This window comes from Rhopalosiphum padi, chromosome 1, assembly GCF_020882245.1.
Source record: "Rhopalosiphum padi isolate XX-2018 chromosome 1, ASM2088224v1, whole genome shotgun sequence".
Classification (NCBI taxonomy): domain Eukaryota; kingdom Metazoa; phylum Arthropoda; class Insecta; order Hemiptera; family Aphididae; genus Rhopalosiphum; species Rhopalosiphum padi.
Genome location: NC_083597.1, coordinates 67,357,561 through 67,378,308, shown reverse-complemented (window position 1 = coordinate 67,378,308; position 20,748 = coordinate 67,357,561). Strand labels below are relative to the sequence as shown.

General features: G+C 25.8%; 1 protein-coding gene across 2 annotated transcripts in view; it reads right to left on the bottom strand.

The window, feature by feature from the left end:
- The window catches only part of LOC132931626 (sodium-dependent nutrient amino acid transporter 1-like), a 43,123-nt gene extending 22,465 nt beyond the window's left edge, over positions 1 to 20,658 (bottom strand). Inside the window, exons 1-2 of one of the 2 annotated variants that reach the window (XM_060997515.1) lie at positions 20,614 to 20,658; positions 4,553 to 5,146 (exon numbers count right to left, since the gene is read on the bottom strand). In XM_060997515.1, the coding sequence (XP_060853498.1) occupies positions 4,553 to 5,146; positions 20,614 to 20,643 (624 nt within the window). In that variant the 5' untranslated portion in view covers positions 20,644 to 20,658. Of the gene's footprint in view, positions 1 to 4,552; positions 5,147 to 18,411; positions 18,680 to 20,613 lie in introns of those variants that run through there. The other variant, XM_060997516.1, reaches the window with a different exon arrangement.
- Between the last annotated feature and the right edge of the window lie 90 nt (positions 20,659 to 20,748).

The following is a 20,748-nucleotide window of genomic DNA, read 5'->3' as shown; positions in this document are numbered from 1 at the left end:
ACAATATTTTTTGTTATTATTGATGGACCTGATAGGGTACAATGACTAGGTCTAGAAAATCATTAAAAGTACCCCAGTAGTTCTAACATTTTATAGAGTACCCAATGCTCCAGACTACTACGCTTATCTAATATTTATAATCTTTAAATACTCAAAAATTATAGCTAATTTACTCGTTTGAAATTCAATTTGTATACATCGAATTGCTACAGAAAATATTCTGCTTTGGGATATGAAATTAAAAATATATGTTGTACAATGATATCAAATTATATAAAAACTATACTTTCAAAAAATATTACAAGTTTTTAAAATAATGAGTATAAACATCAATCATCTTGTACTATAGTAATTTATCGTACACAGAATTTAATCTGCAGTCTGATATACATCCATGTTTTTGTTAGAATGGTTAGATTTTTAAATATACTTTCGAGATGCTTTTGAACAAATATATATGTTTAATAATTTTGATTTTGTATATCTAAAGGGTTACATAACACCGATAAAAGAAAAATTGGTGGAAGTTTAGAATGTTTAATATGGGTACTAAACCTATACATTATACACATTACCTATACACAAATTAATGATTTTAAATAACGATAATCTAAAAAAATTAAAACAAACTCTTAAAATTCAACATAATGTTTGAAAATATAATCAGTTACGGTACCAGACGGAATTTTATCTCATTTACCATAGAAATATATTTTTTTGTACTCACCTAAATGTAAATAATTTACACTTAAATTGTATTGGTTCCATTTTCCATTATATCAAGTTATACAATATTCCATATTTTATCGTATTATAACAAGACAACGATTAAAAATGATGTTTTAATCCATTAGATCACGTTCTCTTAAGTATAATATCAATATTTAATTAAAACCACATGGAACATTAAAATCTATAATTGTACTATTATTCGCCGTTTATAATATCCATTACACAGAGAACAAATATATCAAATTTCAAAATAACAATTAACATTATATTTTATGTTTAAAATTTATCGAGAACTTAGAACATATTATATTATAATAATATAATATATCCTCATCTTGCCTTCTAAATTAGATATCCATATCATAGAAAAAACTATTATAATGTATAACTACGGTCAATTTAAAACGTGCAAAACGTAATAATATATCAAATGTAACATTTTATATTAGTTACATTAAAATATCAATGTAACGTATACCTTATACCTACCACATTATAATACAAGTATTATTTTAACAATACATTATAAAATCGAGGATTAAATATTATTATAGTATTATTATACTATAAATCTAAATAGCTTAAAAATTCAATTATATTTCTAATAATTTACATGTATTATATAATGATTCAATGGATACTATAGTGATAAGTGATATAACAATCTAAAGTAAATATAATATTTTAATTTCCCCCATGTTTGGAATCTATTATCTATTTTAATTTTTAAGTTACATGTATGACAAAACATAATCCACAAAATCTACCTACCAACATTACGATTTATGCATTTCATTATTTACATATAGTAATATAATAATTTTATGAATAAATTCAAATTATTATTACATTTTTTAATCACCTTACTAATTGTACTTAAACGACCGAAAACATCATTATTTATAAAATTTAAAACCAAATAAACGACGTATATCTATATGTTTCAAAATATAATATTCAACTTTCAACATACGTGTAAGTAATAGTTAAATAATTCAAAAATATTATTTAAAATATACAAAATTATTATTAATCATCTATCTACTAAGCTGTCACAAGATATTTTCTATATAATATTATATTATTACTTATATATATAAAATATTTATTCGGTGGTCGTTTGTAATACAATGTACCTATGCAATATGCATAACCAATTGTGCATTATGAATTTGTACAGCAAAATGTGTATAAGTCATAAGATAAGAAAAAAGTTAGTCCTACCTATTACAGAACTCCTACTGCACAAAAACATCATTAACTGTCAAAAATAATACACTCGTTTTTTATTAACCCTAAAATATTACGTGATTTTCTACACACATTGAAAATTTACTACGCTCATATTTCGGTGACTTGGTGATGTTTCTTGTATTTATTCAGGAAACGAAAGACTAAACTAAAAAAAAACCACTATTTCCATTTTTTGAGTCCATTTTTTCTAAAATAATTTGAATAAACAGATTTGTGTGGTTCACGGTCCGCAGAATTTAACGAGCTGTGCAATTTCGCCTTGTCAAGGCCGCCGTGCACGAAACTATATAGTTATTATTACTTATTATAATTGGAGGTTCTACGGCAATTGAATCAAAAATTTTGTTTAAAATGCTACTTTGCATCACACACAAATTCGTTATCAGTAAGGTTTGAATTTATATAAAAAAAAATCACGAAATATATTCTTTAAAATATGTATTATGCACCAAAAATTCCCAAACATACTATAAAATATGATCGCAGTCATGTTAAAAAAATTAATTAATATAAAACAAGTTACAGATTAAATCAATATTTATTTATTCATTTATTATTGTTTAAAAAAAATAGGTATGTATAAAAATATTAATTTCTCGAAATTTTACGTCAAGTTCTTATTTTAGTTACCAAATAGTGTAATTTTCCATAAACAAAAAATCTAATGTAAACTTAAAACTGTAAAATATGCTCTTAAAGGTATAAAATGTTGAAATATGCACAAAAATACTCCAAAAAAAATCGTATTTTTAATAAAACACATTTTCATAATACATTATATATTGTGCTTACTCAGCCTATACTGTACGACCAACCAGTAAAAATATGCAAATGTATACAAATCTAAGCCCCTATCAGTCATCACAATCACTTTTTGACTAGGTAAATGACGAATTTCAGCATATTTGATAACGGTTAATTTTATTGATCGCTTGACTGGAACTGACGTAGCATGTAGATACTTATATTACTATTATAATGTAACGATTTTAATACCTATACGTACGTACTACACGATACATACGCGGGTAGAATTACATTAGTACATAATATTATTTTCTTTATTAGTCCTACTATTGTTTAGTTTTCAAGCCCTGAGGATGTACAATTAATTTCTAACGGAAAATAACAACAAATTATTCAAACTAAAACCTATTGATTGTAGTTCAATTTAATTTTGCCAGTAGCAGCACATTCCGTATACATGGGTATTATTCTGATTTTCGTAATTTATTTTCAAGATGTTTGGTATACATTATATACTATATAGTGTTATGTACAGACAAATTAATAACCAAATCATTACTAACATTAGTTATGTGTAATTTTGTATTGCAACCTTGATTATAATGAAAAATAACGTATTTTAATATAAAGTTAAATTTTTCATTAATATATTTAATTAATAGATAACATTACCTATAAATATGTATAATAATAATATTTAAAATATAAAATCGTGTAGCTTGCCTCAGGTTAACGATACAATTACTTCATAAATATTTTTGGATTTTAATTTAAACTTATTATTATTATTAGATATTATTAATAATAAATGAATATGTTACTGTTCCAATAAATGCAAAATCACGCATAATCAACTCGGTTAATAATTAATAAAGGCTCGTGTAATCTACATGAAATAGGTTTTCACTCCCCAGGTTAGGTTATAACTTATAACTTAAAATACAGACAAACATAATCCGTAGAAGAATATTCTGTAATACACAGTATTTACTGATTTACTTTGAGTAACTAATAATAGTAATATATATTGTGTGTCTGGGACAAACATTACAACACAAAGGTGTGTCGAAAACTTTATCTATAAAAACACTAAACACTTATATAACTGATCAAAACAGATCCACGTGTAATGTACTTAAAATATTATAATTACACTAACTACACTTGTTGTGCGCTTTCACCCTAATATAGCGTTTGTTGTTTATATAGAACATTAGCATACCTATATAGTGTATTATTATAACTGTCCTAACTATGTATAGCAGTTGTTATTAGACCCCATCTCAATTGACGGTCCATCAACTCATATTACGTACTCCGTGGTGCCAAACGTTTTTCTTCATTTTGATTAATTTTTTTGAATTTGAAAAAGATTTAAAATTAAAAACTAAAAAATGACCAAATTTACTTAGCGATCGATTTTTAATAGGATGGAGTTATAGATATACACAACTTCGCCCCCAACTATACAGTGATTTGCGCTCCACGGTGGTGGAACATTTGTGATTTACTCGAGTTATAATTAGTTGTGAAATATTTTTGTATAAGTATGTAGTAATGTAGCAAACTGTAAACTGCAATATTGTACACTACCTAACACATCGTAAGGGACTAAGTGAAGATGAGCACATAATAGAAAACAATTATTTAAAAAAAAGCAAAAATCCGATATTTACGAACTCTTGCTTTACAACAATGTATTACAAGTATGAGCGACGAGTATAATATTGCAATAATTGACTATATGACGTTATATTTATTTGGATTGCCCGCAGGATTCAGTTGGTACCAGAGTGGTATGTAATGGGTCAGTACGTACCTTTGGCGTATCATCGCTGTTGGCGTCGATCCCCACGAGCTTGGTGGTCGAGCCCATTGGGGTGTGACTGAACGGGGCGGCCGCGCCCCCGCGGAGATCAGCCGTGGTCCCCACCGCGATGGCCGCGGTACAGCAGTAGTCGTATTCGTCCCAAGCGGCCGCGCCGCCGAAATCGCTCAGCCCGCTTTCGTCGCGTCCACCCGTCGAAGCCGCGTCTGTCGTAACAGTGGTCGACGTCGTAGTAATCGCCGTGGCCGCGTCACAACCGTACACCAAATACGTCTCGCGGTCAAAATTGCAACAGTCGTGGTCGAGGTTTTCGTCGTCGTGATCGTCGTCGGCTGCGGCGGTAGCGCACGCGAACGCTGACACTCGCGGACTGACTGGCGATATAGGCGGCGGCACTGGCAGTCGTGACTGAGGCGGCCGGCCGGCCGTGATGCGCTCTCCCCCGCCGACGGGTTCCAGTTTGCGGAACACGCCGTAACACGACATTTCGGCGCTCGCCACTTCCGACGGGGCGCGCGACGACGTCATCATCGTCGATTCATTCTTGCCGCGCATCGCCGAAATGTTCGACACCGACCTTGTGATCTGTAAATGCACACATACATCACATTATTTTTTGTATATTAATAATGGTAATAATAATTTAGTAATGACTCGAACGTGTTTCATACAATACAATATTATAATAGTATATAAAAATATGTATTGCAATGCGTAATATGAATAATTAGCAATGTTATTAATTTGAAAATATGATTAATTTATTTTTACTATAATCACAGGACATAGATTAAAAATACTAAAAAAATATGATTAAATATACTAGCATATATTTAATCTATGCTTTGACCGACTAAGCTCTTTTTTTACATTGCCGTATATGTACAATTTGTAATTTATTAATTTAATTAAACAGCGGCAAGCATAAAATAATATATACATGATTAAAATAACATTAGCAAACATGTTTTAAAATATAAATAAAAGTTAACTACACAGTATTCGGTTAGGCATTATAATATAACTGAAAATACAAATTTAAGTTTGAAAATTTAGGTCCGCAAATACGTATTAGTGGCTCATTTGCAAAATAAAAAGGAACATTATTCAATTTCAACGCTAAGGTACCTATATCTACTTTAAATAGATTCGCGTGATAAATGCAAAAGAAACAATTTTTCCATTTAACAATCTTTCAATGAACCAAATATCTACGTGCGCCTTCGCTAAGAAAGATTGGTCCAGTATTTTTGCTACCAGACTACCAGAGCATATACGTAAGTGCCAAAAAGCAAAAACTATACTCTCTCAAGTTACCTTGAAAGGATTGAATCATTTGAATCACTAGCTGTATGATAATTCCGCACAATAAAACCATACTCCAGTATTAGGCGGACCCGAGCATAATGTAGGTAACACAAACAGACATACGTAGTTAAAGTTCTTTTGCCAACCTCATACCTATCAAAACCAAATGTTTTAAATGACTAACAGCACACATATTTTATGTTTATTTATAAATTATAATCGTGTGATTAACGCTCAACGCAATGATGGCCAAATTCAAACGAAATGGTTTTTGTTTTCGCATACAAATGTTTTTACAAATGTTGTTATAATATGTAGTAAATACTACATTATATAATATGAAATTATTATTTACACATAAGAAAATAATTATATTACTAGATTCCATTGAGAAAATTGTACATACTGGCTATCAATCCACATTATATGGTTTTATAATATAATAACTAATAATACATAGGACTTATGTATAGATATAAGATAAATCTACCGAGTAAAAATCTTACAGTTATTATAAATATTACTAATGAAATCAAAAGATTTTAACATATTTATTGTGAATAAAATATTTAAAATAAATATTTCTTACCTATCCAGTATCCACTATCTAACCTTAATAAATATCACCTCACATTAATCACACTTACTGTTCTTCTATATTTAAAGTTTTGGAAAAAAATCTCTTTGTAAATTAGGTACCTATATAGTATATTCAATATATGGAGTAAAAAAATCGTGTTATCACCATACCTATAAATACACTATTTATATTTTATTATAATTTATATATATATCACCACTCGCACTCGTTCTGTAATATCATGGGATCCCAACATAGAGGTTTAACTATTTTTGATTACTTTACAAAATACCTAGTAATAACATTGATTTTAAAATCAATGATAATAATCATTTGGTCTGCTACATATATAGGTACGTATGTCGAAGTAGTCTCATTTCATAACTTTCTCCGTGTATCGCTATCAGGTCATCAGTTAAATAGATTTTTATATAATATCATATTAGCATTTTATGGTTATTACCTCGAAACAGTATTTAATTTTTAAATACATAAACCAATAGGTATTGTAAAAATAAGAAAAATATAAAAATCTCTAAGCCGATTTTATAAATATTTAACACAATATACATAAATAGAATATATCAATTCTAATAGTCACATTGATACTTAAATTGTATGTTGGGCCAATAAGTATTTATTGACCTATAAATCGATATTGTAAAAATAAAATATAAATACATCATAAGACAAATTTATGTAAGCCAGAGTCTTCAAGTGGGGCAAGGCAGGCAGTTAATTTCATATCTTGTGGTTTTATTTTTAATGTCTTATTTTATAGTTCATATTTCTGAACATAAACCGTTTTATGATTAGATTAATAAATATATACTAATAAGTAATGACTAATAATGAAATTATCCATGGATGAGAACAATACAACTAACTATATCTAAACTATAAATACTAAATAGGAAGTATGAACTAAACACTAATCGTTTTAAAAAACATTATAATACCTCGACTAATCTTTATATATTTTAAATAAATATATAGATACATTCATCTTATAAGTTATAAGTTTATAATTATAGCCTATAGGTAAGTGTTTCATTTATCATTATATTTTTTTAACTGATGTCGCCTCATTATCTGTATACTTAATTAATACACCTTCAAAACTTAAAACAATCATGGACAATTAGTTTAGTAACATAAGTATAATCATTCCTATTTAGACTCATTAATATAAATTATAACAACACCTAATCGATAAAAACGCGCGCTTCTCATGAAATATTTCAATTTTTATTCAGAATTCTGCTTAAATGTTTATTTATTCATTTTACTTCAATATATTAAATTTGACTTTAATACACCAAATCTATTTTATACTTATATCTATTTCAGTTTTCTATAATATATTATTTTTTTGATAATTGGATTATTTATGCAGTTCAACTATACCCACATGGTCACATGTTAATGTTAGGTTATATAATAATACAACTCATTAAAATAATGAACTCGGATTGATTTTTCTTTTCAACAGTTGTCTAACATCATATTATAACGTATACTCTTCCTCTTTCTGCTCTTTTTTTAGATTATAAATACTTTTGAAAAATAAAGAAAAAACAAAAATTTTAATAATATTTATTAAATATTAAAATCGAATTATTCCAAAATAGTTACCATCAGATATCATTTTTATCATGGGTATCAACAGTACAAAGTTTGAAACAATTGTTGTCGTTTCAATTTAATATTTAAATTATAAAAGTAGAAAAAAATTTGTTTGAAAAACTTTTTAATGAAAATATAATAATATAAATGAAAATTAACTGAAAAATTAGTGTATTAACTCATTCATCCTGTTAATGTAGAGTAGGTATAGATAGCTAATAATTGAAAATATCCGTTTTTATATTAAACATGAGTAAATTTGTTTTATGATTACATTCCAAAATAAATTAAACAATAAACAGTTCACTTATTACTTTTAAGTTAGTATAGACTAATTAAAGTTTAAACTATATTTCAGATGTGCAAATAATAATTTATTATTTACAGTGTACACCTATATAAGACTTATGCAATAACAAAATCAAATATAAAAAGTTTTAATAATGGATATATTTTTTTTGTTTACAATGTTTTTCAATTGTGACATTCCATTTTATGTTTTTAACGTATAGATCATATTATAGGTAAGTGATAAACCATAATATATTAGTATTATCACTAATTAATAATTATATAAACAACAATGGTATTATATAGGACTACAACTTAACAAGCTACCGAGAGAAAAATAATATACGGAAATAAAAAAATACAAAAGTTATTATTCAATAGTTAACATCTAAAGACTTCACTATAACCTTGAGATCTAGATGGCCTTCTATAATAATTTACTATTTAGAACAAATGTGTGTATACTTTATTTACAAATCAGTTATTTAGTTACATATTGACAAATAATAATCAATAACCATATATGATTATTATTTTATCATACTTAAAGTTCACAAAAAAAAAATAAGGATATTAATATAAACTTTTAATAACTACCATAATATATCGATATTTTATAAGTAAAAGCACTTGTAATAAAAATTAAAAATATATTTAAACTTTTGTATACACTCTGCGGGTCAAATCTATTCAACGATATAACTATTGTAAGAAGACAAGTAATAAATAAAAAATATTGGAGGTCAATTTATAATTAAGTAGAATTTCATACAACAATATTTAAACCCAAAAAAATAGATTCATCATTATTCAAATAGTTATTTTTTTATATATATATTATGTTTAATTAGTTTTTACTCAATAGTCATATACTTATACATTTATTTAAATCACAGTCTCTAAATGATATCAGACAGCTCTCATCGTAAATTTGAAGTTCTAACATATTGTCAACAGTTAATCATGGACATTGGTTCAAAACATTCTACAATTCTATAAATTATACATTTAACTACTTATATCAATATACTACTTAATTGATTGGTAATACATAATATTAGACTTTATAATAGTTAACCTAGGTGTTATATCATAACTGTGTATTTTTTACATTAATATTTAATATACTTAATTTAATTTTAAGTTATAAATATACTTAGAGAATATATTATAGTTAATCACTAATCACTTTATTGTTTTATAATAATTTAAAAAACTCACTTATGCTATAAAATAAACATCATTATTATTTATTATTTTTATTAGTATGTTAAAAATATTTTTATTAATTTTTCAAGAATTTATAAAAATGCCATGGTGTGTCACTGTGTCCCATTCTCAACTAAAAAATAATAATAACAACAACCAGCTATAAAAACTATAACAATACGATGATAAAATGTTTATAGTATAAACGATTATGTTTTACAAAAAAAAAAAAATATTTTTATATCATGTTTCTAATCTAAATGTTTATGTAAAGATAATCAATTATAAGATTAGGTACTAAATAATTTATACAATATACATTATATTTTTATCTTTTACATAAAGCTTTTTTTTTTATTAAATTTTTAAAGTAATAGCAGTTGAATTAAAAGAAAAATTACCATATTTTATTATTAGGTAATTTATTTACCTTCGTGTAATAATATTTTTCCATTTAAATATCTGTATTTTTAGATTTTGAGTGAAATGATGAATATATTGTTTGTACAATTACGTGTGATTAAATTTATTTTTGAGTTCGATACTTCGATTAAACATTGAATGTGATTTCTGGTAGCAAATTGGATTTAGGTGGAATTTTAAAGGTAAAAAAATTCAGTGCTTTTGAAAATAACCGAGTTAAAGAAAAATAAGAGAAAAAACTAAAAGTTTTACGTAAATCAAATATTGACAAAATATATTTTGCAGTTTTCTTATTGTAATGAAAAAAAATTGTTAATAAAGCTAAGACGTAAAAATTTAATATAAGGTACCTCCTAAATATTTTTTTCTCTTTCTGGAACAATCTATAAATCTAAAAATATATAAGCTTAATTTTTTTTTTATAGACATTTAAAATTCATATTTGAACAAAGTTGGATATTTAAATGAAAAATATGGATAATTATTTTATTATAGTTCAAAATATTCGTGAGAACTTGAAACTTGTGTCTATATAATCATATTTTATTATACTGAATGGTTAATGATAATTTCATAATATTGAAATTATCATTAACCATTCAGTAAAAAAAAATGTCAGTTGAAAAAAATTAGTTTAACCTACAGGATTATACTTATAGAAAATACATTTTCTAATAATAATGTAATATAAATATATTCTTAAAAAAATAAGCTGACAGATCTCCGCTTAGAATTATTATTTTTATGCAATAATTTATTATTGAATTCAAATTTATCAAATTAGTTCTAATGGTGGTTACGATAATATTAAAGGTTAAGATTCCTGGTTATAGTGATGATTTTAAATCACTTTCATTTAAGTCTCCTAATTTTTCAAAATTATTTTGTAAACTATTTACATCATGTATGTTTAAGCTTTAAATTTTCAAAAATTAAAAACTTAAGCATTGTAGCTACTATTTTTAGATATGACTATATGGGTATATTATAAAGTTTTAGTTTTAAAATTTTAAATATATAGGTATTATATTATAAACTACATCAAAGTTTAGTTATTGAAATTATTATTGTATTATATTATTAAATTCCAATCAATTAGAAAATAGAAAAAAATCGGAGAACTCATTCTACAATTTAGTAGGTGTCGATTATGCGCAGTTTATCTCATTATGAAGTATAATCTATCTTAAATAAGTGTAACTTCAGGCGGAGGCTTCTGTGGATGGCAACGACGTTAGTCACACTGTTAACACGAACCAAACACGACTAACACTCTAACGAACGAAACTTTATTATTCTAAAAACCATCTATAGCTTGAATTTGCTAAGATTAACATGGTAAAGTAATATTTTGGCTGTGGCCAATCATTAATAACGAAAACTGAAAACAAAGAAGACAATCTATATTCAATCACGAGGCTCGCGCACACTTAACAAATACTGTATGTCTATAAAGTAAATAAAGTTCCTAGATTTTTTCTATTTTCTAATTTATCAGGATTCAGAATACAATAATAACTTCAATAATTTAATCAATAAATAAACTTTGATGTCGTTTATCTATTTACATATTATTACATTAACCTACCTTCTTAAAATTAAAACTTATAGTATACCTGTAGTACATATAATGACTAAGTTTTTCGTTTTTGAATGTTGTATGCTTAAACATACATTATGTAAATAATTCTCAAAGTAATTTTGATACACTAGGAACTTAATAAAAATTATTTCTATAACCTTGAATTTTTACCATAAATTATCCAGTGGAAAAATATTTAAATTATATATTTTTTAATTTAAAAGAGGTTAATTAATTACTAATAACATTGACTTATTGAACCCCCCCCCCCCACACTCATACGGGAAATTTATTAAAAGTGGACAATTCACTCATGGTACACTCCGTTTTCGTACTATAATATTACATCATTTATTATTTTTACCAATATAGACATATAGTCGTCATCAAATTAAACAAAAACGAATAATCATTGATATATTATATCGACGAATAGATAGAAAAGTATAAATATAATATGAATATAATTCCATTAACCTTGTACATGAATTTCTAGTTTTTAAATAAAATAACAAGATTTTTTAAAAGATATTAAAAGTTTTATAACATAAATTAATACTTTATATCTACGTGATAAATTCAATGACAATATTTTGCTATAAGTTAAATTTATTATTTTCAAAAAACTAGTCCAAATTATGAGCATTGATGACTAATGATTAATTATATCTTATGGGCTTATGGCTTAATAGTTATATATTATAATATATGTCGAGCTAAATAATAATTATAATATTAATAATAGATCATTACATTATTACAATAAATAAAGAAGATTAGATACAACAAAATATACATAAAATATAAACTTGATTTTTTTATCTTGTTCATTGCGCCTGAATACACTTTATTCATTGCAAGCATTTATTTCTATATGTACATTAAGAAGTAGATATATTCTTTAGCAAGGGATAATTATATTAAAATTATTTATTTATTCATATAACAAATACGTATGCAATTATTAAATTTAGGCTGTAGTTATAAAAATAAACTGTTAATTAATCACTAGTCACCTGACATATAGTATCTTATTTAGAATTTCTTGTAAATAAAATATATTTCTGCATTTAAATTACTCAATTAAGTAAAAATTTTATTGATGTCACAAATTAAACTTGCCTAGCATAAACACAGTAATTTCGATGTTTTTAATAAAAAAAAATACTTGGAAAACAACATGTACGAAATAAATTAAGCAAATAATAGAGGTATATTCAAATATATCTTAACCAATTAAACATTTAATAATAAGTAATAATCACTATTCACTATGAGGCTTAAGAAAAAAAAACTGTAAAATAATTAATTTATAAAAACATAAATAATATGGCTTATTATAAAAATACATAGATTACAAACACAAAAAAACCTGAGTAACTGACAACCGTGTTTGATTTGAATTCAATAATAAATCATTGCATACAAAAAACGATTCTAGGTGGAAATATTCTACAACCTATATTTTTTAGAATATCTTATTATATATTAATATTTTTCTATTAGTAATAAAGTAGGTTGAACTTTTTCATTGTACATAGTAAATACATTAGTAACGAAAATTTTCAAATCCTTAAATATCTACATCAAAATATTTGAAGATGAAATTTCTATAAAAAAAAATGTTTTAAAAATGGATATTTATATTTATGAAATTCTTGGATAGGTGAAACTTATGATGAACTTTTTATGACATTTTCATTAATTATCTATTCAAATTAAATATTTTGAAAATGTTAAATCACACCATAATATTCGCAAATTCCGTGTTTTTATTAAAATTTGAACATCACACATTGATAAAAAAAAAAAAATCGTTCTTATTTATTTTTAATATTTTTATTTTTTACGGCATCTTAAATTAAATTTTCAAATTATATTATTATTGTCTTTTATCTTTAAAAAAATGTATATCTACCTAACCACAAATGCGTTTATGAGGTATTAAATATTTCCTAATACAAGTCAAAATATATCTGTGGCTGTCAATAAAATGGAAACTTAAAAGACTATTAACTACTCAATTTCAAATTTTAACTAGTTATTTTATAGAATTACGGGTACTTTCAGTTAATGTATTGAATGAATCCATAAATACATACTTCAACTAGTTATTCTACATACTAATTTATTATTCTACAATCTGCATACTAACTAGATATTTTATAAACTAACAATAACGGTTTATTGTTAGTGTATTTAAAACTATTTTTGAATTTATATAATATACGTATATAAAATATAAAATTAATTTTGAAAAAGTCAATTCTGATTTGTACAACGGCAATTTATTAGAATTATTAAAATGTTAAACAAATTTCGAATTAGAAAAAAATCAAATATTAATAATATTAAGTCAAACACGTTCTAAATTGGCTAGATTATTATATACCTAAAATATAAATATTCATTTTTTTAACGTAAATTTATTAGAATTATTTAATTATTATAATTAAAATTTTTATTTACAATCATTAAATTATTATCATTTTTACAAATTACAATTTTTGATTAGTACATGAACTTTTTGGGTGGCATTTAGAGGCACATTTTGTGGTGCACTTTTGTTGACAAGTGCATTTGAAAAACTCTTAACTATTACCTAGTGAGTAGTGATTGGGATTCGGATGCCTTTCAAAGACAAATATCTTCATTTGGGATGTCACTAATGTTATTTATTCCAGTCCCGGTTATCTACCTATAACGATGACTATAAATTTCATACATTAGCGAAAACCCAACTAATTTCTATATATTAACCAGTAAACCCGTGTAATTTATATATTAACGAGCATATTTAGAAATTTTATAGAATATCTAGTTATTTAACAAAATATCGTATTACATACATTACCGCTGATATATATATATATGTTTTTTTATAAAAATAATATTATTAGATATCGTTTTTATTAAAAACTGATATAGTTATCACATTTCTTATTTAAAATTTTAAATAAGTACATAATTTTTTAATTTGGGTAAATGGATTACGGGTGCTGTAAACGTATGATAAATTGTTACCTTATATTTTTATCTTCACATGAACAACTAAAACTTATTGGTTAAAGAACACGTGTATATAAAGGGCAAGAATTCGTCACTAGAAATCCGAGTCATCTATTAGGGTACTAGCGACGCCGGACAATGCTTGACCGCAACATAAATCACATTAGTGACAGCGAACAACCAGCACGCCACATCAGGCCTCTAAATAAAGCTATTTATATAAACTAAATATTAATATAAATTATAAAGTAATATAATAAAAAAACTTTTCAAGCAGTGAGAAAAAAAATGTTTGGAGTCGACAAATTAATAGATTTACCACCTACCTCCTTCCATGAATTGTGGTTCGGGACGACCCAGCATAACTATTCAATTTAAAAATATTATTAACTTTTCTACATTTTTGTAATTTTGAAGAATATCGTCAAAAATTGAACTTCCAACTTACTCACTATCATAAATTTAAATATATCCTTTGTCAAAAAAATGTTTAAAAGTCAAAAATTTTAAATATCTAAAAATAACACAAAAAAGACAAAATATTTTGAAAATACTATAATTTCTAAAAAACAAATTAACCATTTAAATCTTAATATTAGCTTCACATAAAATAAATATTACTAGTTTTTAACAGTTTTAAATTAGGTATTTTCAACTATTAAATATATACAACTGAGAATTCTCTAATCTTTCAAATACAAACTATAATTGCTGTGAAAAACCACCCTACGATGGTTTGATCAAATGGTAGGTAAGCTCTAAAATGAGAAGACACGTCATTTTTATTTTTTTACACTTAATATGTTTCATTCTCAGAAAATATTAAAAAGGTAATTAAAAATAGACAAACCTTTACAAAATACAGTAGGAACAAAGTATAGTAATCAGACAATGTCTGAAGGTTGAATAAATGAAATGACAATAAAAGTGTAATCCTTATAAAATCAAGGTCCAATAGGCAATGATCTAATGTAATACCTAACATAACCTAAATAATTTCATTGAATTTATAACAATTTACGTTTATTTTAAAATCAATTATGATAACTGATCTAGATACGTAGATAGATATCAATAAAATATATAAAGACAAACAAATTAACCCTAATAATAAAATTGTTAACGACATATCTATCAATAACGAAATACAACCAGAGCTTAAACAAAATCATAATCGCAATGTTTCGAATATTACACTATACATTATATACTACCTAACCTATACTGAAATTATGAAATCTGTGAGAATCTATTTCGATAAAATTATATTTATAATTTTTGCAATAAGTACAACAAAATCTGTAACGAAATATATTAAAATTTAATGAGATTCAACCAAATATATTTTCCCACGAGTTTTACTTATTACATAGGTATCAATGTTCTGCAATATTTCTTAAGACTACCTTATATATAATATAATAGGGTTAACACATCGTATATATTTAATAATAATATACTTTAATGCTATATCCTAGTAATCAGTATCTTGTACCTATGCATTATACGTATAATAAATACGTTCAAATTTTTATGAAAAGAACTTGCGCTTTTATTTTTTTTTGGTTTTAGCTACACTTATGAGAAATCTTGAATTACATTTTCAAAGCTTTATAATCAAATGATTATTGTTTTTTATCATGTTCTCAATGAATTCGGTCATTTGTAAAAACAAACCATTCGGGTTATATGGGTTTCAGCTGTATTGATTTCTTAAGGGTTTTCAGGGGTGTTATGAGTTAGGCCTGTTTATAATGTAATACATTCATTGTACAAAAGGTACAACACACATGTTAGTTGATCACACATAACCACACAGTCCACACTCGTAATCAATAATTAATAAATTCAATGTTTATAATATTAGATTAAATCATGAAAATACGACAAAATTATACATAACGAATTCGGGATTAATTTAAAGTTTATAATTTCTGACTCATAGTATTATCTTTTTTAGTTGCAAGAACTCATAACATGTTATTATACATAAATAGATTAAGTTATAAAATTAATGTTTAATACCTATTGCTATTATACCTATACAAAATGCATTATATATATAATATATATATGTATATATAAATTTAAAATAATCGTGGGTATTCGTTTTTTAATTAGTAATTACAACATAACAAAATCGATTTTATCAAAAATTAGTGTTGCGTAAATATCTTCAACTATCCGGGAAAAAGGACTTTTTCTAAGTTTATTAGTACCTAAGATAAATCGTAATGGAGGAAAAAAACCATAATTTAAAAATCAGGGGATTTTTTACCTTTAAAAAGTGTCCAAAGTACGTATAGTATGTTCAAATCACTCATTTAATCTAGATATTATATAGATTATATATTATATCAATACTTATAAATATATATAAAATTGTATAATAATAAAAACATGAATTTTTAAAATGTATAAACGTATTGATTTACTACTTAATTTTCATAATACTTATTAATTATTATTATACTTATTACTTATTATTTATTAGTTATTACATAAATTTCACTTAAAACAATGCAGTAGATTATTTATTAATATTTCATTATTATTTTACAATTTGTAAAGTTATAATGAAAAATATATTACCTATAAGCTATAACTAAAGTTTACTGTGACACACTGACACGTTATTATATATAAATAACTGTTCTGTAATCAAATTGCACGCAACTACGCAAGTCACTTCTCTTTTAAATAGTCACCTATGTCATGCAATTAATGATCGAATCAATTTTGCTAGTGTAACCAGAATTTTTTTAAGAGGGGCCCCTACTTTATGTGATATGTTAAACGTTATAAAACGTTTTTCATAGTTATATTATCATTTTTAATATGTCATAATATGAACCATATCACCATCGATTAAGTTTATTTAATCAATGCAATCACAAAATCACAAAATCTGCAGTTGATAATTTAATATTTATCCATATTATATTCTAGATTTAATAATAAGATGTTAAATTATGCATAGCCAACGGAAGGGGGTTCAGACACTAATATAAGTACACTAGGCACAGATTTTTAAAAACGACAAAAAGGATTAAAAACGCGATTCTATAAAAAGTATACAACGTGTTATCTATTATTGCAATCATGCCGAACTAAATGTGTTTTTTTCGACATTAGGTACTTAGGTATACTTCTATTCGACCATCACAATACAATAATATTATATAGTACAATATTTTCTATTAAAAAATAACAATGATACATTTTACTTAAGTACACATCTTCAAACTTTCGAAGCAAAGAATAATAATTAAGCTAATTAAAATTAAAAAATAATTGTTATACCAATATCACTCGTATATTATTGCGGAATATTAAACGGCATTCATATTCGTAAATCGTGATTACTGCTTAACTGCTTAAGTAATTTACTTAAAATACAAGACACATATTATAAATATTAGAACATCAATGGCGTTGTATTTCGAGTGTTCAGATAAAAATGTTTCAGTGTAGTAAAAATGAATTTTATTAATATTAAAAATCAATGCGCCTATGTTATTACAGTAGGTATTCGTCATATACTCGACTTGTCAATACACACATATGTACACGATAAATGACAATAAAAATCGTGATGAGTAGATAAAACAAATAAAAAAAATAATTTTAATTATTTGATTTTAATTTTTAAAAAAATCTTTTACCGCGATTATTCAGATTATTGTACGAAAACACACAGAGATTCGCATATACCTAAATTATTTTAATATTTCTATTGTTTTAAAGCAGGCAAACCTAATAATAATTTATAAAAATAAAAATAATAAAGATATAATATATAATATTGTCATAATCACTCACTTTTTTTGGTAATCCCGCTAACATAGTTATTTTTTTGCTAGCCGTGCAAGATCGTCCTCTATAACGAACTTTCCAGTTTCCCTATAACAAATGCACCGACCTTTAACGCGCGCGCATTATTTCTATCAAGTTATTTACTATGACGAATCACGTAATCATTTTTTAAACTATTATTTTGACTGGCAAGCGACAGACGCCAGCGCAATACCTGTACGCGGACACGGTATATAAACGCTCGCACGGCGCGCCGGCGCAGCCTTTGTCGCGATACTACGGTATAATACGAGTGAGGATGAACGTCTACGGTCGCGATTCTCGACTAGTGACGGGCAACGGCCAACGGCAATGACGGTAATCGAAAATACCGAGTACGTTAAATAAATGCACTCGCACTCTAACGGTTGTGTGTAAGTGTGAGTTCGAAAAAACACCTGCTGCACAGTGCACACACTCACTAACATGCATACACTACCTACGCCATGTGCACAAACGCACAGTTTACAATAATAATAATATTAATACGCGATCAACGACGGGCAAACGTCATGATAATATGTGCCCGTCCAATAGAATGTATTCCGAACTATACACGCGCGCTACGAGGTGCATTTCGGCAGTAATTCTATTTATTTTTTGTCTACCATGACCCTGAGACGCTGCCGTCTGTGGCTCCCCGACACTCCGAACGGTTTTTTTTGTCTACTTATTCGTCGGACGAGTTCTCGGTCAAATAGCCACACGTTAAAAGGTGACAGGGGGATGCAAAACATTAGTCAGATTGATTTATATTTTATACCACATTGACACATGGTCGTGATAATTACTAAAATATATATTAGCGTGCATTTTAATACTGTGAGTGTGTTTAGTGGTAAAGGGCGAACCAACATGTGCGTTATGTCAGTTGTATAATAAACTATGTCTATATATACATATATATCAATATTGTTTGAAATTTTATTACATTATAACCAGGCGTTGCACCCGAATAATTCAGAACCCGTAACACTCTTGAAAACCTTTAAGAAATCAAAACAGTTGAAACCTATTACCCATATAACCCTAAAGATTTTTTTTTCCGAACGACCAAAATCACTGAAACCAGAATAAAAAAAAAATATTCACTCGATCGAAGAGCTTGAAAATGTAATACAAGGTTCCTCATAACTTCATAAGTCGTATCTCATATTAAAACAAAAAAATCTAAAAATCTAAAATCACAATTTTTTTTTATAAACATTGAAGTGAAAGTTTGGTCAAAATAAGATACTTTAACAAAAAATTACAATAATAATTATTTTGTTGTAATTCAAAAATATTATTCTTACGTAATATTTTTACGTACTTAATTATATTTATATACACAAACACATTTTCAAAAAATTTAGATTAATTTATTTAAACTATGCCTATATTTATTATTCTACAAAGCTATTAAAGTATTAATACGGTTTTAAAATAAATAGTATTAACTTAAAAATCAATAACAATAATAAATTGTATAAGTATATTATAAACCGTCTTGTATAATAATATAATAAAAACATTATTTTCAGAAAATATCAAATCTACCTACCGTAATATTAATAGTAAAATAAATTATTTTAATAGCCGCGTATAATGAAATAATGTGCTAATTATAGGTTACCTAATGTCGTTGAATTTAAATTTAACACATAAAAGTTCATTGCAGTTACTTAAGTATACACTCGATCACTAATGTATAGCAAAGCAGTTACATATTACCCCCTTTTTTAATTTAATATATGTTTTTTAATAAAACTTCTTCCCCATTGAAAATATACATGTACGCCTGCAGTACGCCACTGCTTCTGGTAATAACTTACATTAAATACTATAGTTATACTATCAATAATTTACGTAGAACGGTGACTTCACCAAGTACCTAAATAAATATCTAGTACATAAAATTACACATTTAAAAATAGATACTTGACCTAACTAGCACTTAAATTAATTAGCTCATGGACGATTTGATAACTGATTAGTCTACAAGGTTTTAAGGGTGTTAAACAATTACTACCAGTGTAAATTCAATAATTTATCTTTTAAAGTAAAAAATATATATGCATGAATACCTAGATAGCTTATTTAATCTATCAATGACAATGCAGTCCATTAGAATCGTTCGACCTTCGCTTACAAATTAAAAAAAAAAAAATTATTATTCAACGGCGTTACCTGCTGTACAGAATAGATAGCTTTTTGCATGATAAAATATTATAGATCACCGATAATAATCGGCCGCGGTTAATTTGAATTTTGTTCCCTTGTTTTGATATAAAAAAATCTAAGTATTCGTACTTTTTTTTCGTG